The sequence below is a fragment of the Pseudochaenichthys georgianus genome, chromosome 24 (assembly GCF_902827115.2).
Source record: "Pseudochaenichthys georgianus chromosome 24, fPseGeo1.2, whole genome shotgun sequence".
NCBI lineage: Eukaryota > Metazoa > Chordata > Actinopteri > Perciformes > Channichthyidae > Pseudochaenichthys > Pseudochaenichthys georgianus.
In genome coordinates this window covers 34421735-34440593 of record NC_047526.1, presented here as the reverse complement: position 1 = coordinate 34440593, position 18859 = coordinate 34421735, and the positions used below count along the sequence as shown (strand labels likewise).

General features: G+C 40.3%; 1 protein-coding gene across 1 annotated transcript in view; it reads left to right on the top strand.

Moving 5' to 3' along the window:
- Positions 1 to 18314, top strand: part of ift172 (intraflagellar transport 172) — a 72178-nt gene extending 53864 nt beyond the window's left edge. The window contains exons 36-48 of the mRNA XM_034076350.2: positions 613 to 711; positions 897 to 1006; positions 1205 to 1268; positions 2752 to 2838; positions 2992 to 3108; positions 4312 to 4422; positions 7405 to 7524; positions 12294 to 12389; positions 13109 to 13168; positions 13416 to 13514; positions 14197 to 14350; positions 15026 to 15117; positions 17268 to 18314. Of these exons, the coding sequence (XP_033932241.1) occupies positions 613 to 711; positions 897 to 1006; positions 1205 to 1268; positions 2752 to 2838; positions 2992 to 3108; positions 4312 to 4422; positions 7405 to 7524; positions 12294 to 12389; positions 13109 to 13168; positions 13416 to 13514; positions 14197 to 14350; positions 15026 to 15117; positions 17268 to 17357 (1299 nt within the window). The 3' untranslated portion in view covers positions 17358 to 18314. The remainder of the gene's footprint in view (positions 1 to 612; positions 712 to 896; positions 1007 to 1204; positions 1269 to 2751; positions 2839 to 2991; positions 3109 to 4311; positions 4423 to 7404; positions 7525 to 12293; positions 12390 to 13108; positions 13169 to 13415; positions 13515 to 14196; positions 14351 to 15025; positions 15118 to 17267) is intronic.
- The last annotated feature ends 545 nt before the right edge of the window (positions 18315 to 18859 follow it).

Sequence of the window (18859 nt, the reverse complement as noted above, 5' to 3'; positions counted from 1 at the left end):
ACAGGAAGTCGATAACATGATTAGTGCCATAACAGAAATATCGTCTGTGACTCTGATCATTAAATAATCATTCAAATTATTGCAAATGTAATAAAAAACGACTTTTGAAAACATCGCTTTTTCATCAGCATTTTAAACAAATAGATACATTTATTGATCAAAAAAAGCAAATCAAATGAATCCTCATTATTCTAAATCATTTAAAATATCTTCTTTATATTTTACTATAAAACCGTTTCTTTTTAAGATGTAAACTTTAGAAAGGTTTAATTGAGCTTTGGTTAAAAAAAGCTCTTCTGTATTTAGAAACAAGATGGTCCCTATTTGTGTTTTTGAAAAGGTCAGAGACAAAACTTCTGCTTTGTGTGTGTGTGTGTGTGTGTGTGTGTGTGTGTGTGTGTGTGTGTGTGTGTGTGTGTGTGTGTGTGTGTGTGTGTGTGTGTGTGTGTGTGTGTGTGTGTGTGTGTGGTGTGTGTGTGTGTGTGTGTGTGTGTGTGTGTGTGTGTGTGTGTGTGTGTGTGTGTGTGTGTGTGTGTGTGTGTGTGTGTGTGTGTGTGTGTGTGTGTGTGTGTGTGTGTGTGTGTGTGTGTGTGTGTGTGTGTGTGTGTTCAGGCAGCAGAGCTGTCCATCAAGTTCCTGAGTGCAGATCGAGCGGAGGAGGTCGTCCAGTTGGTCGGACCTCGACTCACAAAGCTGATGAAGTACAACGCTGTGGGTGCACACACACACACACACACACACACACACACACACACACACACACACACACACACACACCCATTTTGACCTTGTTTCAACAGAATATTGAATAACTTGCTTTAAACACGCTTGTGTGAGTCAGTTTTAATTATGTCTTTAATTGGCCTTCTTGTGTGTGTTGTGTTTTCACGTGGAAGGCTGCTGAGCTCTACCTGAACATGAACCTGATCAAAGAGGCCATCGATGTGTTTATTGAAGGAGAGGAGTGGAACAAAGCCAAGAGGGTCGCCAAGGAGCTGGAGCCCAGGTCTGACACACACACACACACACACACACACACACACACACACACACACACACACACACACACACACACACACACACACACACACACACACACACACACACACACACACTGCACATCAACGAAGTTCATTTACTCTTGTAGTTTTCACATTTGCTGCTACTTTACTGTCTTTGCGTGTCCTCACTTGATCTTTGGCAGGTACGAGGATTATGTGGACCAGAAATATAAAGAGCACCTGAAGAACCAAGGCAAAGCTGACTCTGTACGTACAACTACACACTCTGTGACACTCTGCGACACACTCTGCGACACACTCTGTCACACACTCTGCTACACACTCTGCTACACACTCTGTGACACACTCTGCGACACACTCGATATAACATCTTATTGAGGAAAAATTGCATTATTATCTAATCTGGGTATTATTAGGACCAAATTCACCATCATCACAATATGAGGTATCATTAACTCAATTACAGCTTTTTTTATGTATAAAATAAACAGAAAACAACAATTAGTCGTCCAGTTGAACCCTTTATTAAAGTTTAAGGCAGGGGGGTCAAACTCAATTTCATCACGGGCCACATCAGCATTATGGTTGCACTCAAAGGGCCGGTTGTAACTTTAAGACTATATAAAAATACATATATAAATATTAATATATATAAAATAATGTATTATTTGACATTATTGCTTCTGCTTTGGATTATTATCGGATAGGGTAAAAGCTTCATAATTAATTACGTCTGAGAGCAGAAGTCTAGGGCCAATAATTGCAAGTCTCTTCAGTGAGAATGTCACAAAATGATTTTAAAAGAAAAGCCAAATTCTGGAGAAATTTTTTTGTGAGATTTTGGGGGAAAACGTGACTTTTTAAAAATAAGAAACATTTTTTTTTTAAAAGTAACATTTTGTAATTCTGAGAAAAAGGCAAATTCTAAGAAAAAAGGCATATAAAAAAAAAAATAATCAAATTCTGTGAAAAATGTCAGATGCATTGTGGGACATGTAGTTTATGGGCAACGTTCTCCTGTAAAGTGGCATGTAACCATAATAATCTGATTATATTCTTTGCAAGCTCTTGTGGGCCACATCAAATGAAGTGGCGGGCCGGACTTGGCCCCCGGGCCTTGAGTTTGACACCCCTGGTTTAAGGCCACAATACAAGATGTCTGGTTATTTAAGTCCTCCCAAAACAACCCCAATCAACTGGTGTTTGGATGAGCAAATAAGTGAAAGTTCACTTTGAACAAATCAATCTAGAAAACATTACCTGTTGCGGTACCACTTTACAACAAGACTACCCTCATAACGGATTCATAACGGGTTCATAGTTAGGTTGTAAACACTTTGTTAATCATTAAGAGCCGTTTATAAACCAACTAGTTTGCATACATCAACACAGGCTCACTATTCGGCAAGACGACTAAGCCTTACATTGGCTACTTGGCGAGAATCAACTCAGTGAGCAACACATACCAAGGATGCTGGCTGATGAAGGAGACGAAGTAAGCTAGGTAGCCAACATAAGGCTGAGCAGTACAGATAAACGTGGGCTCACTATTTGGCAAGCAACCGGTCACAGCTGCCCTGTTTATCTCATGTCTTATGAAAGCTTATTAATGATTTATAAACCTAATTAATAAATGATTAACAAACTATTCGTAGACCCTTCAAGTCAATGCGTGTGTGTGTGTGTGTGTGTGTGTGTGTGTGTGTGTGTGTGTGTGTGTGTGTTCCAGCTGGTGGGAGTGGATGTGATGGCAGCGCTGGACATGTATGCAGAGCGAGGCCAGTGGGAGAAGTGTCTGGAAACAGCCTCCAAACAGGTACTGAGAACTCAAGGCAACGTATTGTTTATCGTGATCCAACCTTCCGTTAGTAGATAAGTAAAACTGCAGGTATGTCTATTCAATATCCCAATTAAATATCCTGTAGTGAGTGCTCCTCTTCGTCCTCCTCTTCATCCTCCCTGCTGTCAGAACTTTAAGATCCTGCAGAAGTACGTGGCTCTGTACGCGACACACCTCATCAAAGAGGAAGATGCTCCGAAGGCTCTGCAGCTCTACGTCCAGCACGGAGCCCCTCCCAACCCGCAGGTAACTCATCATCCACAAGAAGCTGCTTCCAATCAGTTCTTTATCTCAACTTCCTTTCAGACGAGTACCGTACTTTTCTGACTACAAAGCGCACCTGCATATAAGCCGCAGCAGCTAAACTGTCCGTCTGTCTTGCTCTCGTTCTGTCTCTCAGTTCCACTTTTACTTTGGCGCGCTACCTGTCTCCCTCTTTTCCGGCCTCCAGCTTTTCCTGCTGGAGCCCGCCGCTTAGAGGTGGCGGGCGCGGACCGGTCCTAGAGCCCATAGAGTTAAAGGTGGTTAATTTTACCTGTAAATCCATAGATTTAGGAGGTTCCCTAGTGGCCGTTAGCTGTACAAAACAAATGGGGGAAAAAGTCGCGGCTTATAGTCCGAAAAGTACGGTACATAGAGGACCCGAAAGACTGAGGCTTTTGTTGGTGTAGTTACAGTTAAAGTGCTTGAAAAAGGCTTAACGTTTTTTTTTTAATTCAAGGCTTTTATTGTCATGCGTACAGGACACCAGCGTCCTGCATCGGGTCGGGTACCCGCAAAAAAAGTGATTCGCGGGTGGTATTTTTTCGGGCCGCGGGTGTTGCATAATAAATATATTAAAATAATTATAATTTAGATTAATCTTTAAATCCTCAGACCTCTCATAATCATAACCTCCGCAGCGCATCAATCTGCTGCTGAGCGCGTCACATTCAAAATGGCTGACGTGAAGGCGGGGCTCGGAGGATACAGCCTTTTGGTGTCATGGAGAAAAGAACCAACATCCCACGCTTTTTGAGACAAATACCTAACAGCATGTTAATAATTGCACGTTTTCACTGCTCATATAGGATATGCGGGTTCGGGCCGGTTTGCGGATCTTGTGCCGACGGGTCGAGGCGGGAGCGGGTCTTGAAAATCAGACCCGTGCAGGATGTACATAGCTACTGTTGAAATCTGAGGTCACAGGCTCCTCTCCAACAGAGCCACACAATAAACCACATACTAGTGCCAGTAAATAAAGTAAAATAGAATAGAAATAGTGCAGAATGGTCTATATTCAAGTAATTGGAATATTGATATATATAAGTCGCAAACAGGTGAATGTTATGGATGTCGTTGTTCCCTATAAAATGTGTTGAAAGCCAGATTCGAGCAACAAAAACATCCGCCATGTTTAGTTTTCCGTATATGTATTTAATGAAACAAGCATCTATCTTTTACTCCCAGAACTTCAACATCTACAAGCGGCTGTTCCTGGATCTGATCAACCTCCCCGACACTGACGGCCCCGAGTCTTACCGGATGTGGGCCGACCTCCGCAACTTCCTGCTGCAGCTGGTAAATCACAGGGGGTCCATTTTACAGCTGACAACAACACCTTAAGTTCAAAGGTCACCTATTGTGCAAAATCCACTTCTTCATGTTTCTTCTACATCAACATGTGTCCCCTCTTCTCCATGTCTCTTCTACATCAACATGTGTCCCCTCTTCTTCATGTCTCTTCTACATCAACATGTGTCCCCTCTTCTTCATGTCTCTTCTACATCAACATGTGTCCCCTCTTCTCCATGTCTCTTCTACATCAACATGTGTCCCCTCTTCTCCATGTCTCTTCTACATCAACATGTGTCCCCTCTTCTCCATGTCTCTTCTACATCAACATGTGTCCCCTCTTCTTCATGTCTCTTCTACATCAACATGTGTCCCCTCTTCTCCATGTCTCTTCTACATCAACATGTGTCCCCTCTTCTTCATGTCTCTTCTACATCAACATGTGTCCCCTCTTCTTCATGTCTCTTCTACATCAACATGTGTCCCCTCTTCTTCATGTCTCTTCTACATCAACATGTGTCCCCTCTTCTCCATGTCTCTTCTACATCAACATGTGTCCCCTCTTCTTCATGTCTCTTCTACATCAACATGTGTCCCCTCTTCTTCATGTCTCTTCTACATCAACATGTGTCCCCTCTTCTACATCACCATGTGTCCCCGCTTCTCCATGTCTCTTCTACATCAACATGTGTCCCCTCTTCTTCATGTCTCTTCTATATCAACATGTGTCCCCTCTTCTCCATGTCTCTTCTACATCAACATGTGTCCCCTCTTCTTCATGTCTCTTCTACATCAACATGTGTCCCCTCTTCTTCATGTCTCTTCTACATCAACATGTGTCCCCTCTTCTTCATGTCTCTTCTACATCAACATGTGTCCCCTCTTCTTCATGTCTCTTCTACATCAACATGTGTCCCCTCTTCTTCATGTCTCTTCTATATCAACATGTGTCCCCTCTTCTTCATGTCTCTTCTACATCAACATGTGTCCCCTCTTCTTCATGTCTCTTCTACATCAACATGTGTCCCTCTTCTTCATGTCTCTTCTACATCAACATGTGTCCCCTCTTCTTCATGTCTCTTCTACATCAACATGTGTCCCCTCTTCTTCATGTCTCTTCTACATCAACATGTGTCCCCTCTTCTCCATGTCTCTTCTACATCAACATGTGTCCCCTCTTCTTCCATGTCTCTTCTACATCAACATGTGTCCCCTCTTCTCCATGTCTCTTCTACATCAACATGTGTCCCCTCTTCTCCATGTCTCTTCTACATCAACATGTGTCCCCTCTTCTTCATGTCTCTTCTACATCAACATGTGTCCCCTCTTCTTCATGTCTCTTCTACATCAACATGTGTCCCCTCTTCTTCATGTCTCTTCTACATCAACATGTGTCCCCTCTTCTCCATGTCTCTTCTTCATCAACATGTGTCCCCTCTTCTTCATGTCTCTTCTACATCAACATGTGTCCCCTCTTCTCCATGTCTCTTCTATATCAACATGTGTCCCCTCTTCTCCATGTCTCTTCTACATCAACATGTGTCCCCTCTTCTCCATGTCTCTTCTACATCAACATGTGTCCCCTCTTCTCCATGTCTCTTCTACATCAACATGTGTCCCCTCTTCTTCATGTCTCTTCTACATCAACATGTGTCCCCTCTTCTTCATGTCTCTTCTACATCAACATGTGTCCCCTCTTCTCCATGTCTCTTCTATATCAACATGTGTCCCCTCTTCTCCATGTCTCTTCTACATCAACATGTGTCCCCTCTTCTCCATGTCTCTTCTACATCAACATGTGTCCCCTCTTCTCCATGTCTCTTCTACATCAACATGTGTCCCCTCTTCTCATGTCTCTTCTTCATCAACATGTGTCCCCTCTTCTTCATGTCTCTTCTACATCAACATGTGTCCCCTCTTCTTCATGTCTCTTCTACATCAACATGTGTCCCCTCTTCTTCATGTCTCTTCTACATCAACATGTGTCCCCTCTTCTCCATGTCTCTTCTTCATCAACATGTGTCCCCTCTTCTTCATGTCTCTTCTACATCAACATGTGTCCCCTCTTCTTCATGTCTCTTCTACATCAACATGTGTCCCCTCTTCTCCATGTCTCTTCTACATCAACATGTGTCCCCTCTTCTCCATGTCTCTTCTACATCAACATGTGTCCCCTCTTCTCCATGTCTCTTCTACATCAACATGTGTCCCCTCTGTGGAAAGAGACTCTGAAAGTTTCAGGAACAAAGATTTTCTCTCTTTTTGATCCATTTCTATAAAAACCTGTCTGAAAATGAGCTGATCAGATTTTGGCCACTTTATGATGTCATAACGATGTGTTTGCTTGTGTAACCATTAGCCAATCAGCAACCAAGGTAACCCCCCCCCCCCCCCTTATCACCTGAATCTCCTCTAGAGCTCCATTGAGTTCTTTGTAACCAGATGTCTCTCAGAGGGGCGTGGGGAGGGGCTCCTTATTTTCATCTAAAGTAACAGACAGAGAATCAGCACTTTGGAAACAGGGCTGAAACAGAGGGCATTATGGGTAATGCTGCAATGATCTGTTTGGTGTTTCAGCCAATCAGAGACAGGCTCTGTGTATATCTGAGAGCTGTGATATACTGATGAAAACAGTATAATAGGGACCTTTAACTGTAGTGTGTGTGTGTGTGTGTGTGTGTGTGTGTGTGTGTGTGTGTGTGTGTGTGTGTGTGTGTGTGTGTGTGTGTGTGTGTGTGTGTGTGTGTGTGTGTGTGTGTGTGTGTGTGTGTGTGTGTGTGGTGTGTGTGTGTGTGTGTGTGTGTGTGTGTGTGTGTGTGTGTGTGTGTGTGTGTGTGTGTGTGTGTGTGTGTGTGTGTGTGTGTGTGTGTGTGTGTGTGTGTGTGTGTGTGTGTGTGTGTGTGTGTGTGTGTGTGTGTGTGTGTGTGTGTGTGTGTGTGTGTGTGTGTGTGTGTGTGTGTGTGTGTGTGTGTGTGTGTGTGTTTTCAGTGTGAGAACCTGTCCAGGTCTGCTGAGGCTAACTCTCCGGCTCATGAGGACTTTGAGCAGATGCTTCTGATCGCTCACTACTACGCCACACGGTCTGCAACCAGAGGAGTCGCTCAGCTGGTACAATGCACTCTCTAGGATCACCTGCATCCAACCTGACTACACACTAGATGTCTGTCATGGATCCGAAACCTTAGACAACACTCAAGACATAACAAGCTACAACAACATGGAGACACACACACACTGCTGATTGAGGAGACGATTATATTGTTGTACAGTATAAGAGCCAGAATACTTGCGTCAAGTCCGCCAAGAGTACATGTGTCCGTCTGAAGAATAACAGAATCTCACAGGTTTTATACACGTCTTTTTAGTTTACACAGCACTATAGAAAGTACAGGTATTTGGGTTCAACATGTAAGAAGTAGAAAGTACAGGTATTTGAGTTCAACATGTGAGAAGTAGAAAGTACAGGTATTTGAGTTCAACATGTAAGAAGTAGAAAGTACAGGTATTTGTGTTCAACATGTAAGAAGTAGAAAGTACAGGTATTTGGGTTCAACATGTAAGAAGTAGAAAGTACAGGTATTTGGGTTCAACATGTGAGAAGTAGAAAGTACAGGTATTTGGGTTCAACATGTAAGAAGTAGAAAGTACAGGTATTTGGGTTCAACATGTGAGAAGTAGAAAGTACAGGTATTTGGGTTCAACATGTAAGAAGTAGAAAGTACAGGTATTTGTGTTCAACATGTAAGAAGTAGAAAGTACAGGTATTTGAGTTCAACATGTGAGAAGTAGAAAGTACAGGTATTTGGGTTCAACATGTAAGAAGTAGAAAGTACAGGTATTTGAGTTCAACAGGTAAGAAGTAGAAAGTACAGGTATTTGAGTTCAACATGTAAGAAGTAGAAAGTACAGGTATTTGAGTTCAACAGGTAAGAAGTAGAAAGTACAGGTATTTGAGTTCAACAGGTAAGAAGTAGAAAGTACAGGTATTTGAGTTCAACATGTAAGAAGTAGAAAGTACAGGTATTTGAGTTCAACATGTAAGAAGTAGAAAGTACAGGTATTTGAGTTCAACATGTAAGAAGTAGAAAGTACAGGTATTTGAGTTCAACATGTAAGAAGTAGAAAGTACAGGTATTTGTGTTCAACATGTAAGAAGTAGAAAGTACAGGTATTTGGGTTCAACATGTGAGAAGTAGAAAGTACAGGTATTTGGGTTCAACATGTAAGAAGTATAAAGTACAGGTATTTGAGTTCAATATGTAAGAAGTAGAAAGTACAGGTGTTTGGGTTCAACATGTAAGAAGTAGAAAGTACAGGTATTTGAGTTCAACATGTAAGAAGTATAAAGTACAGGTATTTGAGTTCAACATGTAAGAAGTAGAAAGTACAGGTGTTTGGGTTCAACATGTAAGAAGTAGAAAGTACAGGTATTTGAGTTCAACATGTAAGAAGTATAAAGTACAGGTATTTGAGTTCAACATGTAAGAAGTAGAAAGTACAGGTGTTTGGGTTCAACATGTAAGAAGTAGAAAGTACAGGTATTTGGGTTCAACATGTAAGAAGTAGAAAGTACAGGTATTTGGGTTCAACATGTAAGAAGTAGAAAGTACAGGTATTTGTGTTCAACATGTAAGAAGTAGAAAGTACAGGTATTTGTGTTCAACATGTGAGAAGTAGAAAGTTCAGGTATTTGAGTTCAACATGTAAGAAGTAGAAAGTACAGGTATTTGTGTTCAACATGTAAGAAGTAGAAAGTACAGGTATTTGAGTTCAACATGTAAGAAGTAGAAAGTACAGGTATTTGGGTTCAACATGTAAGAAGTAGAAAGTACAGGTATTTGGGTTCAACATGTAAGAAGTAGAAAGTACAGGTATTTGGGTTCAACATGTAAGAAGTAGAAAGTACAGGTATTTGGTTCAACATGTAAGAAGTAGAAAGTACAGGTATTTGGGTTCAACATGTAAGAAGTAGAAAGTACAGGTATTTGGGTTCAACATGTAAGAAGTAGAAAGTACAGGTATTTGTGTTCAACATGTAAGAAGTAGAAAGTACAGGTATTTGTGTTCAACATGTGAGAAGTAGAAAGTTACAGGTATTTGAGTTCAACATGTAAGAAGTAGAAAGTACAGGTATTTGAGTTCAACATGTAAGAAGTAGAAAGTACAGGTATTTGAGTTCAACATGTAAGAAGTAGAAAGTACAGGTATTTGAGTTCAACATGTAAGAAGTAGAAAGTACAGGTATTTGTGTTCAACATGTAAGAAGTAGAAAGTACAGGTATTTGGTTCAACATGTAAGAAGTAGAAAGTACAGGTATTTGAGTTCAACATGTAAGAAGTAGAAAGTACAGGTATTTGAGTTCAACATGTAAGAAGTAGAAAGTACAGGTATTTGAGTTCAACATGTAAGAAGTAGAAAGTACAGGTATTTGAGTTCAACATGTAAGAAGTAGAAAGTACAGGTATTTGAGTTCAACATGTAAGAAGTAGAAAGTACAGGTATTTGTGTTCAACATGTAAGAAGTAGAAAGTACAGGTATTTGGGTTCAACATGTGAGAAGTAGAAAGTACAGGTATTTGAGTTCAACATGTAAGAAGTAGAAAGTACAGGTATTTGAGTTCAACATGTAAGAAGTAGAAAGTACAGGTATTTGAGTTCAACATGTAAGAAGTAGAAAGTACAGGTATTTGGGTTCAACATGTAAGAAGTAGAAAGTACAGGTATTTGGGTTCAACATGTAAGAAGTAGAAAGTACAGGTATTTGAGTTCAACATGTAAGAAGTAGAAAGTACAGGTATTTGAGTTCAACATGTAAGAAGTAGAAAGTACAGGTATTTGGGTTCAACATGTAAGAAGTAGAAAGTACAGGTATTTGGGTTCAACATGTAAGAAGTAGAAAGTACAGGTATTTGGTTCAACATGTAAGAAGTAGAAAGTACAGGTATTTGTGTTCAACATGTAAGAAGTAGAAAGTACAGGTATTTGTGTTCAACATGTGAGAAGTAGAAAGTACAGGTATTTGAGTTCAACATGTAAGAAGTAGAAAGTACAGGTATTTGTGTTCAACATGTAAGAAGTAGAAAGTACAGGTATTTGAGTTCAACATGTAAGAAGTAGAAAGTACAGGTATTTGGGTTCAACATGTAAGAAGTAGAAAGTACAGGTATTTGGGTTCAACATGTAAGAAGTAGAAAGTACAGGTATTTGGGTTCAACATGTAAGAAGTAGAAAGTACAGGTATTTGGGTTCAACATGTAAGAAGTAGAAAGTACAGGTATTTGGGTTCAACATGTAAGAAGTAGAAAGTACAGGTATGTGGGTTCAACATGTAAGAAGTAGAAAGTACAGGTGTTTGTGTTCAACATGTAAGAAGTAGAAAGTACAGGTATTTGAGTTCAACATGTAAGAAGTAGAAAGTACAGGTATTTGAGTTCAACATGTAAGAAGTAGAAAGTACAGGTATTTGAGTTCAACATGTAAGAAGTAGAAAGTACAGGTATTTGAGTTCAACATGTAAGAAGTAGAAAGTACAGGTATTTGAGTTCAACATGTAAGAAGTAGAAAGTACAGGTATTTGTGTTCAACATGTAAGAAGTAGAAAGTACAGGTATTTGGGTTCAACATGTGAGAAGTAGAAAGTACAGGTATTTGGGTTCAACATGTAAGAAGTATAAAGTACAGGTATTTGAGTTCAACATGTAAGAAGTAGAAAGTACAGGTATTTGGGTTCAACATGTAAGAAGTAGAAAGTACAGGTATTTGGGTTCAACATGTAAGAAGTAGAAAGTACAGGTATGTGGGTTCAACATGTAAGAAGTAGAAAGTACAGGTATTTGTGTTCAACATGTAAGAAGTAGAAAGTACAGGTATTTGTGTTCAACATGTGAGAAGTAGAAAGTTCAGGTATTTGAGTTCAACATGTAAGAAGTAGAAAGTACAGGTATTTGGGTTCAACATGTAAGAAGTAGAAAGTACAGGTATTTGGGTTCAACATGTAAGAAGTAGAAAGTACAGGTATTTGGGTTCAACATGTAAGAAGTAGAAAGTACAGGTATTTGAGTTCAACATGTAAGAAGTAGAAAGTACAGGTATTTGAGTTCAACATGTAAGAAGTAGAAAGTACAGGTATTTGAGTTCAACATGTAAGAAGTAGAAAGTACAGGTGTTTGTGTTCAACATGTAAGAAGTAGAAAGTACAGGTATTTGTGTTCAACATGAGAGAAGTAGAAAGTACAGGTATTTGTGTTCAACATGAGAGAAGTAGAAAGTACAGGTGTTTGTGTTCAACATGTAAGAAGTAGAAAGTACAGGTGTTTGTGTTCAACATGTAAGAAGTAGAAAGTACAGGTATTTGTGTTCAACATGTAAGAAGTAGAAAGTACAGGTATTTGAGTTCAACATTTAAGAAGTAGAAAGTACAGGTATTTGAGTTCAACATGTGAGAAGTAGAAAGTACAGGTATTTGAGTTCAACATGTAAGAAGTAGAAAGTACAGGTATTTGTGTTCAACATGTGAGAAGTAGAAAGTACAGGTATTTGTGTTCAACATGTGAGAAGTAGAAAGTACAGGTATTTGAGTTCAACATGTGAGAAGTAGAAAGTACAGGTATTTGTGTTCAACATGTGAGAAGTAGAAAGTACAGGTATTTGTGTTCAACATGTAAGAAGTCAAATTAAAAGTCGTCGTGGAGTAAAGTACTGATATCAGAAAATGTACTTAAGTACAGTAAAGAAGTATTTGTACTCCACTACTTCCCACCTCTGGAATGAACACATTGATGGTACAAAGGTCTCTTTAGATAAACTGATGGATGAAACTCACGAGCATGACTTACAACACGTAGATATGAAGTCTTGTTCCTCTGCTGTGTTTCAGGTGAGTCTCCCAGCCAGACTGTCCGTTTCTCTGCTGCGTCACACCGAGCTCGTTCCTGCTGACAAAGCTTTCTACGAGGCGGGGCTGGCCTGCAGGGTGGGTTTCTGATCAGAGGGGGAGACACAGGAGCTATTCCACTTTAAATGGAGTCTCTGTACTTTAAGTTTTATATATTTTTTTATATTTAGTTTTTTTCTAGTGTCTAAAATTGGTAAATCCATTTTGTTCTATTCCTGGGTTAGGGTACAAATTCCAAGATATTCTAAAAAGTCATTAAAGATAATCCCTACATTTCATAATTTTAAATACGATTTAACAATATGGTTTTTATAAAACATGTCATTTCATTTCAGGATAGTTGTTTACTTTGTAATGGCTTTGTCCGTTTTTTTACGTCTTTTTTCTTCAATGCAATTCCTTTTGATTTCAGAATTTTGAGATTTTGAGAAAAAGTCAGAACTTTGAGATTGAGTAAAAAGTCAGGATTTAGAGAAAAAAGTAAAAAAAAATAGATTTTGAGAAAAAAGTCAGGATTTTGAGAAAAAAAGTCTGAATTTAGAGATTTAGAGAAAAAAGTCTGAATTTGGAAGAAAAAAAGTCTGAATTTGGAAGAAAAAAAGTCTGAATTTAGAGATTTAGAGAAAAAAGGTCTGAATTTGGAGAAAAAAAAGTCTGGATTTTTAGATTTTTAGAACAAAGTCTGAATTTTGAGGAAAAGTCTGAATTTGGAGAACATTTCAGAATGTTGTGATTTACACACGAGATATGAACCTGTGTACCGGATTAACTAGATTCGTTATATGTTTAACGTGCAGGCTGTTGGCTGGGAGAACATGGCCTTCATCTTCCTCAATCACTTCCTGGATCTGTGTGATGTGAGTAAACTATCTCTAACTAACTCAACTGTACGATAACAACATCTACCATGATTTCTAGATTTGAAATGTATCTGTGACTTTTACAGTGTCATCAGCATAAAGATAAACGAGACACTTATTAGAGCACGTTTGAGGTATTTAGTTATTTTAAAAGAAAGGCATGAAACAGAAACCCCTCCCAACACGTTTAAACTATGAATGAGGTTTTTGTTCCTGGTTTTATTTGGTTGTTTTCTGTCTCCAGGCGTTCGACGAGGGGACGCTGGACGCTCTGGACCACACCGACTTCCTGGACACCGACATTCCCTTCGAGGTTTCAGTTCCCACCAAACTCTGCGTCACCGTAAGACATCTTATCACATTCAAATAAATAAAGCCTGAGCAGGATCACAATATATAACATATAGAAAAATAGGAATAATATATAGAACAGCGTCAGGAAAGTAGAGGCATGTGAGCCAGATGCAAATATTTAACAACTTGATATTGAGATTTTGAGAAAAAGTCTTGATTTTGAGATTTTCAGAAAAGTCGTGATTTTGAGAAAAAGTCGTGATTTTGTGAAAAAGTCGTGATTTTGTGAAAAAGTCATGATTTTGTGAAAAAGTCGTGATTTTGAGAAAAAGTCATAATTTTGAGATTTTGAGAAAAAGTCATGATTTTGAGAAAAAGTCATGATTTTGTGAAAAAGTCGTGATTTTGAGAAAAAGTCATAATTTTGAGATTTTGAGAAAAAGTCATGATTTTGAGAAAAAGTCATAATTTTGTGAAAAAGTCGTGATTTTGAGATTTTGAGAAAAAGTCATAATTTTGAGAAAAAGTCAGTACTTTTTTGAAGGACACTGTTAGTTGTACCAAATGCTCTGTGTGTCATGACTACTTCCATTCTTGAGAGGATCATAAATACATGGATCCTGAGATTGAAGACCAAGCCGGTGACCAGAGAGATTTTGCTAACAAAAGACTACATTGAAACGCTTACGTGACTTTTTGTAAATGTGTGTGTGTGTGTGTGCGTGTTGCAGGAGGACCAGCGGGAGGAGATCCGTGATTGGGTGCTGATGGTTTCCATGGACAACCGTTTGGAGCAGGTTCTCCCGCGTGACGAGAGGAACTCGTACGAAGCGTCGCTGGTGGCCGCTAACACCGCCCTCCGATCTCTACCCTGTGTCCTCACCGGTAACACACACACACACACACACACACACACACACACACACACACACACACACACACACACACACACACACACACACACACACACACACACACACACACACACACACACACACACACACACACACACACACACACACACACACACACACACACATCCTTTCTTTTTGGTGTCTATTTACGCCGGGATCCTGAGTCGTGGCTGATCCTGTTGCTGTGGTCCTGGATCATGAGTCCTGGATGGATATCCTCGTGGATTCATCTTCCTATTATACACACATGCATTTCCAAACATTTGGACTACCTATGTTGCAAATGTATTATCTCTTCGATTTCCACACGGCATCTATTGCACGTCTGTCCGTCCTGGGAGAGGGATCCCTCCTCTGCTGCTCTCCCTGAGGTTTCTCCCATGTTCCCTTTAAACTGTGGGTTTTCTCCGGAAGTTTTTCCTTGTACGATGTGAGGGTCTAAGGACAGAGGGTCTGAGGACAGAGGGTCTGAGGACAGAGGGTCTAAGGACAGAGGGTCTAAGGACAGAGGGTCTAAGGACAGAGGGTGTCGTATTGTCATACTGATATTCTGTACAAACTGTGAAGTCCACTGAGACAGATGTAACATTTGTGATAGTGGGCTATATAAATAAACATTGATTGATAGATGGTGTTCCTGCCCCAGGTTACCCGGTGCTGAGGGATAAGATCGAGTTCTCCTCTGTGGGGAAGGCGGCCAACAAGACAGACTGGAACAACTTCCTGGTGACCACAAAGGTGACACACACAAAGAATATCCAGTGTTGAAATGCAATTAAGTACATGTATTGTATATACTTTATATACTTATACTACCAGACTCAGGGACAGTTTCATTCCACAGACTGTTAAACACCTGAACTTTTGAAAGAACATCCATAACATTCATCTGTTTGCAACTTACACATTATTTATCTATTATAAAACGGATAAGTTAAATCAAGCAATCTGATTGGTTCTTAGCCGTGATATAATGAGCGTATACCACAGGTAGAATTGTAGTTACTTCTCACAACAAGTCAGTATCCCTCCGCGTCTGAGAAAAAGCTACAACCGTGACAGCTGTTACATTACGTCCATTACGAAACTAACTAACAAAGCTTACGATGGAAACATGTAAGGTTAACTTGGACCTCCGGGGTGGCCTTACTATGGAGGAGTGCCTATCTCCAGAAAGCACCTAGACGACGACATGCAGAGCGACGTGAAGAGCAGGTAGACCAACTGGAGAAGGACCACCATTCAAAAGCTTTCTGAGGCGGGTCTTGAAAGCAGAGAAATGATGGCCGTTAGTGGCCACAGGTACGAAAGCTCTCTCCAGAGCTGCTGGAAGCCGAATCTCGGGGACCGGAGAAAGTGGAGCAATATTCTCGCAGTGGCGAACCGTCAGGGCCTTCAAGGTATCCAGAGAATACCCTGGAACACTCAGATAAAACAAACCAAAAAAATCAATTTAATTATATAAATAAAATGTAATAAAATGAATAAATGAGGTATCCGTGTCGTTGATCTGTAATATCACAGTGTTACGTTGATTTGTTTGTCCTTCTCGGTCCATGCACTACGCATTTCAGTGGGTTTGTGTCAGAAAAGAAAGTAACCAATCAGATCTCGTTCTGGGTCTCTGGGTAGAATCTCCTTCACCAAGGTATTCTACATCCTTGATCGAAGGCCCTGGCCGTTGCACTGAATGAGAGCGTACGTTTGGACTGACAGTTTGATCAACCAATCAGATATTGATGTGTAGCCAATGGGCGTGTTCTTTCAGAGTTCCCCTCGGTTCCAGGGTGTTCTAGAAGGCCCGCTAGTTCACTGGCTCGAGACAGAGGACCTAGATGAATGCGACGAAGCAATTCATGCCGTTTTATTGTTTTTAACGTTGAAATGACAACAGGTGAAGATGAAGTTGTTGCGGAATTGTTGTGAGTACCCTTCAAGACGACAATTCAGTGAAAAGACGGACATTATAATGACGGAGGGGGGGGGGGGGGTGTGTCTACAGAAGGTCCAGTTGTGATAGCCACGGTTCGCCACTGTGTTCTCGCCACAGCCTAGAACAACTTCAACCTATACAAGTAACCTCGTTAGCCATGCTACTGATGCTGGACAGGTTTTCAGTGGGTGCACGATAAACGGCTACATACGCATGAATGTAAATAACTAGCCGAATGATCGATCGTCTGTCTAATATGCTGCGCTTCGCGTCGGGCCGAGCCCCGCCCCTCAGCTGTGATATAATGACCACGGCCTGTCGTGAGCTGTTGCTTAAATATATCATATTCCAATGACTTGTATATCGACTCTCCTTGCACTATTTTAATTATGTTATCTGTGTTATTGTGTTGCGCTGTCGGAGGAGCCGGTGACCTCAGAAGTTCATCGTCATATCTGCGCTGTAGCTTTGATCACATGACAACAACAGCCTTGACCCTTGAACTTCAGTAGTTCTAGTACAACAGTCGTCGGGGACATTCTCTTTCTCTGAAGTACCGTTGAAGTACATTTTCTTTATACGTTCTTATTTTTACACAAATAACATCTCAATGCAGGATTTGTACTTCTAGTAGAGTACTTCACAGTGTGGTACGAGTACTCTGAAGTCTCACAGTCTCACTTAAAACAGCCGAACCTCATTTCACTGAGTTTCATCATCTCTCTCAACATCAGTGACTTTATGTGAATCAGCCGAGTCGACGGATTGCAGCATCCTTATCGGCGCACACACACACACACACACACGCACGCACGCACGCACGCACGCACGCACGCACGCACGCACGCACGCACACACACACACCTTTATAATTTCGTCATGCAGCAGTGAAGGTGTGTGTTGGATCTGTTTTGTGATTGGTTGATTTTTTTTGTGTGTTTGTCTTCCTCCGCAGACCACTCACAGTTCAGAGTGTCAGGACGTCCTCAAGTTCATCAGCCAGTGGTGTGGAGGTCTGCCGGCGTCTGGGTTCTCCTTCCAGTGACACACACACACACACACACACACACACACACACACACACACACACACACACACACACACACACACACACACACACACACACACACACACACACACACACACACACACACACCCATACACACACACACGCACGTATTCCTATTTATTCTTTTGTTACACTCTTCCATTTCTGCTGCAAGGTCTGAAATACTTCTTCCATCTTCTTCCACCAACTATATATATTTATTTATTCGACATTTCATTTATATTTGGTGTATATTTGGTGGTAAAACAGCGTTATTAGAACCTCCTCTGCACTTCCATGTGTGTAATCCTGTGGGAAGTTCCTTTATTTGTCTGACAGTCACACTTGAAGCAATCGACTAAAAAACAAGAAACTGGCCATTTTACCAATAGGAGGAATAAGTGTGAACTTAACTATATAGATTCCTACGCAGGACAATAAAGCAAATGTGTTGAACAGTTAGCCAGGACCTATATCCCTCCACACTTCCTTATATCCATTATTTCTCTCACAGCCCATTGGATGACATATATCCTAAAAAAAAGACACTATTTTTATATTTTTAAAAGGCTTAGCTGTTTCCTTTAACAGCTGATCACTAGCTTTTATTTTAAGGAAGGAAATAGAGCATTTGTTAAGGGACTATTTTCTGCGGCGGATTAATCCACATTTGGTACAGTACACTTACAGTACATGTGTATCCTCCCTTACGGTCCTCCACGTCCCTTCATCATTCCCTCATTTCTTTCCTCCCCTCTTCCTCTCATCAGAAGGACTTTCTCTCAGGATGGTGTCGCTGAATTAAAGCCAAAGGTTTCTGTGAGATTTGAACAGATATTGAGAAACTATAATAAGTTAAACTGACAGAGAGAGGGACGGTTTGTTCTCTGGAAAAGCCTTCAATGTGTGTTTCATATGGAATGTATTTTGTTTAATAAAGTTCAAATAAAAGATGGTTGTGTTGCTTTTTAATCCCTTTTCAATGGGTCGCCTTTATTCATTTGTGTTACACGTGGTGTAAGGAAACTATACTATGATTATGTAAGAAACAAGTAAGAAAAATAGATAAATTAACGAGCCAAGCTCCGAACCTGGGGGACAGAGCCTTCTCCATCGCTGCCCCCACCCTCTGGAACTCACTCCCCCAACCCATCAGAGACTGCACCGACCCCCCCCCCCCACCAACACACACACACCTTCAGACTGGCTTTTCATTTGTGAATTATGCTGTGATGCCGTTTTAATATTTATTTTTTATTTCTATTCTTTATTCTATTGTCATGTTTTATCAAACCTCTGTAAAGCGCTTTGAAATCAAATGTATTATTATTTTTATTATTATTATTATTATAAATTAGTCCCTTAAATTACACATTGCCTCCTGAAATAATTGAATCTGTGCTCTCATTTAAAACTCATTTAATTTCCTTAATCTGGTTTTGTATACTTAAGTAAAAACTGCATTAAAAGGACGTACACAATAATCACACATCATTTTT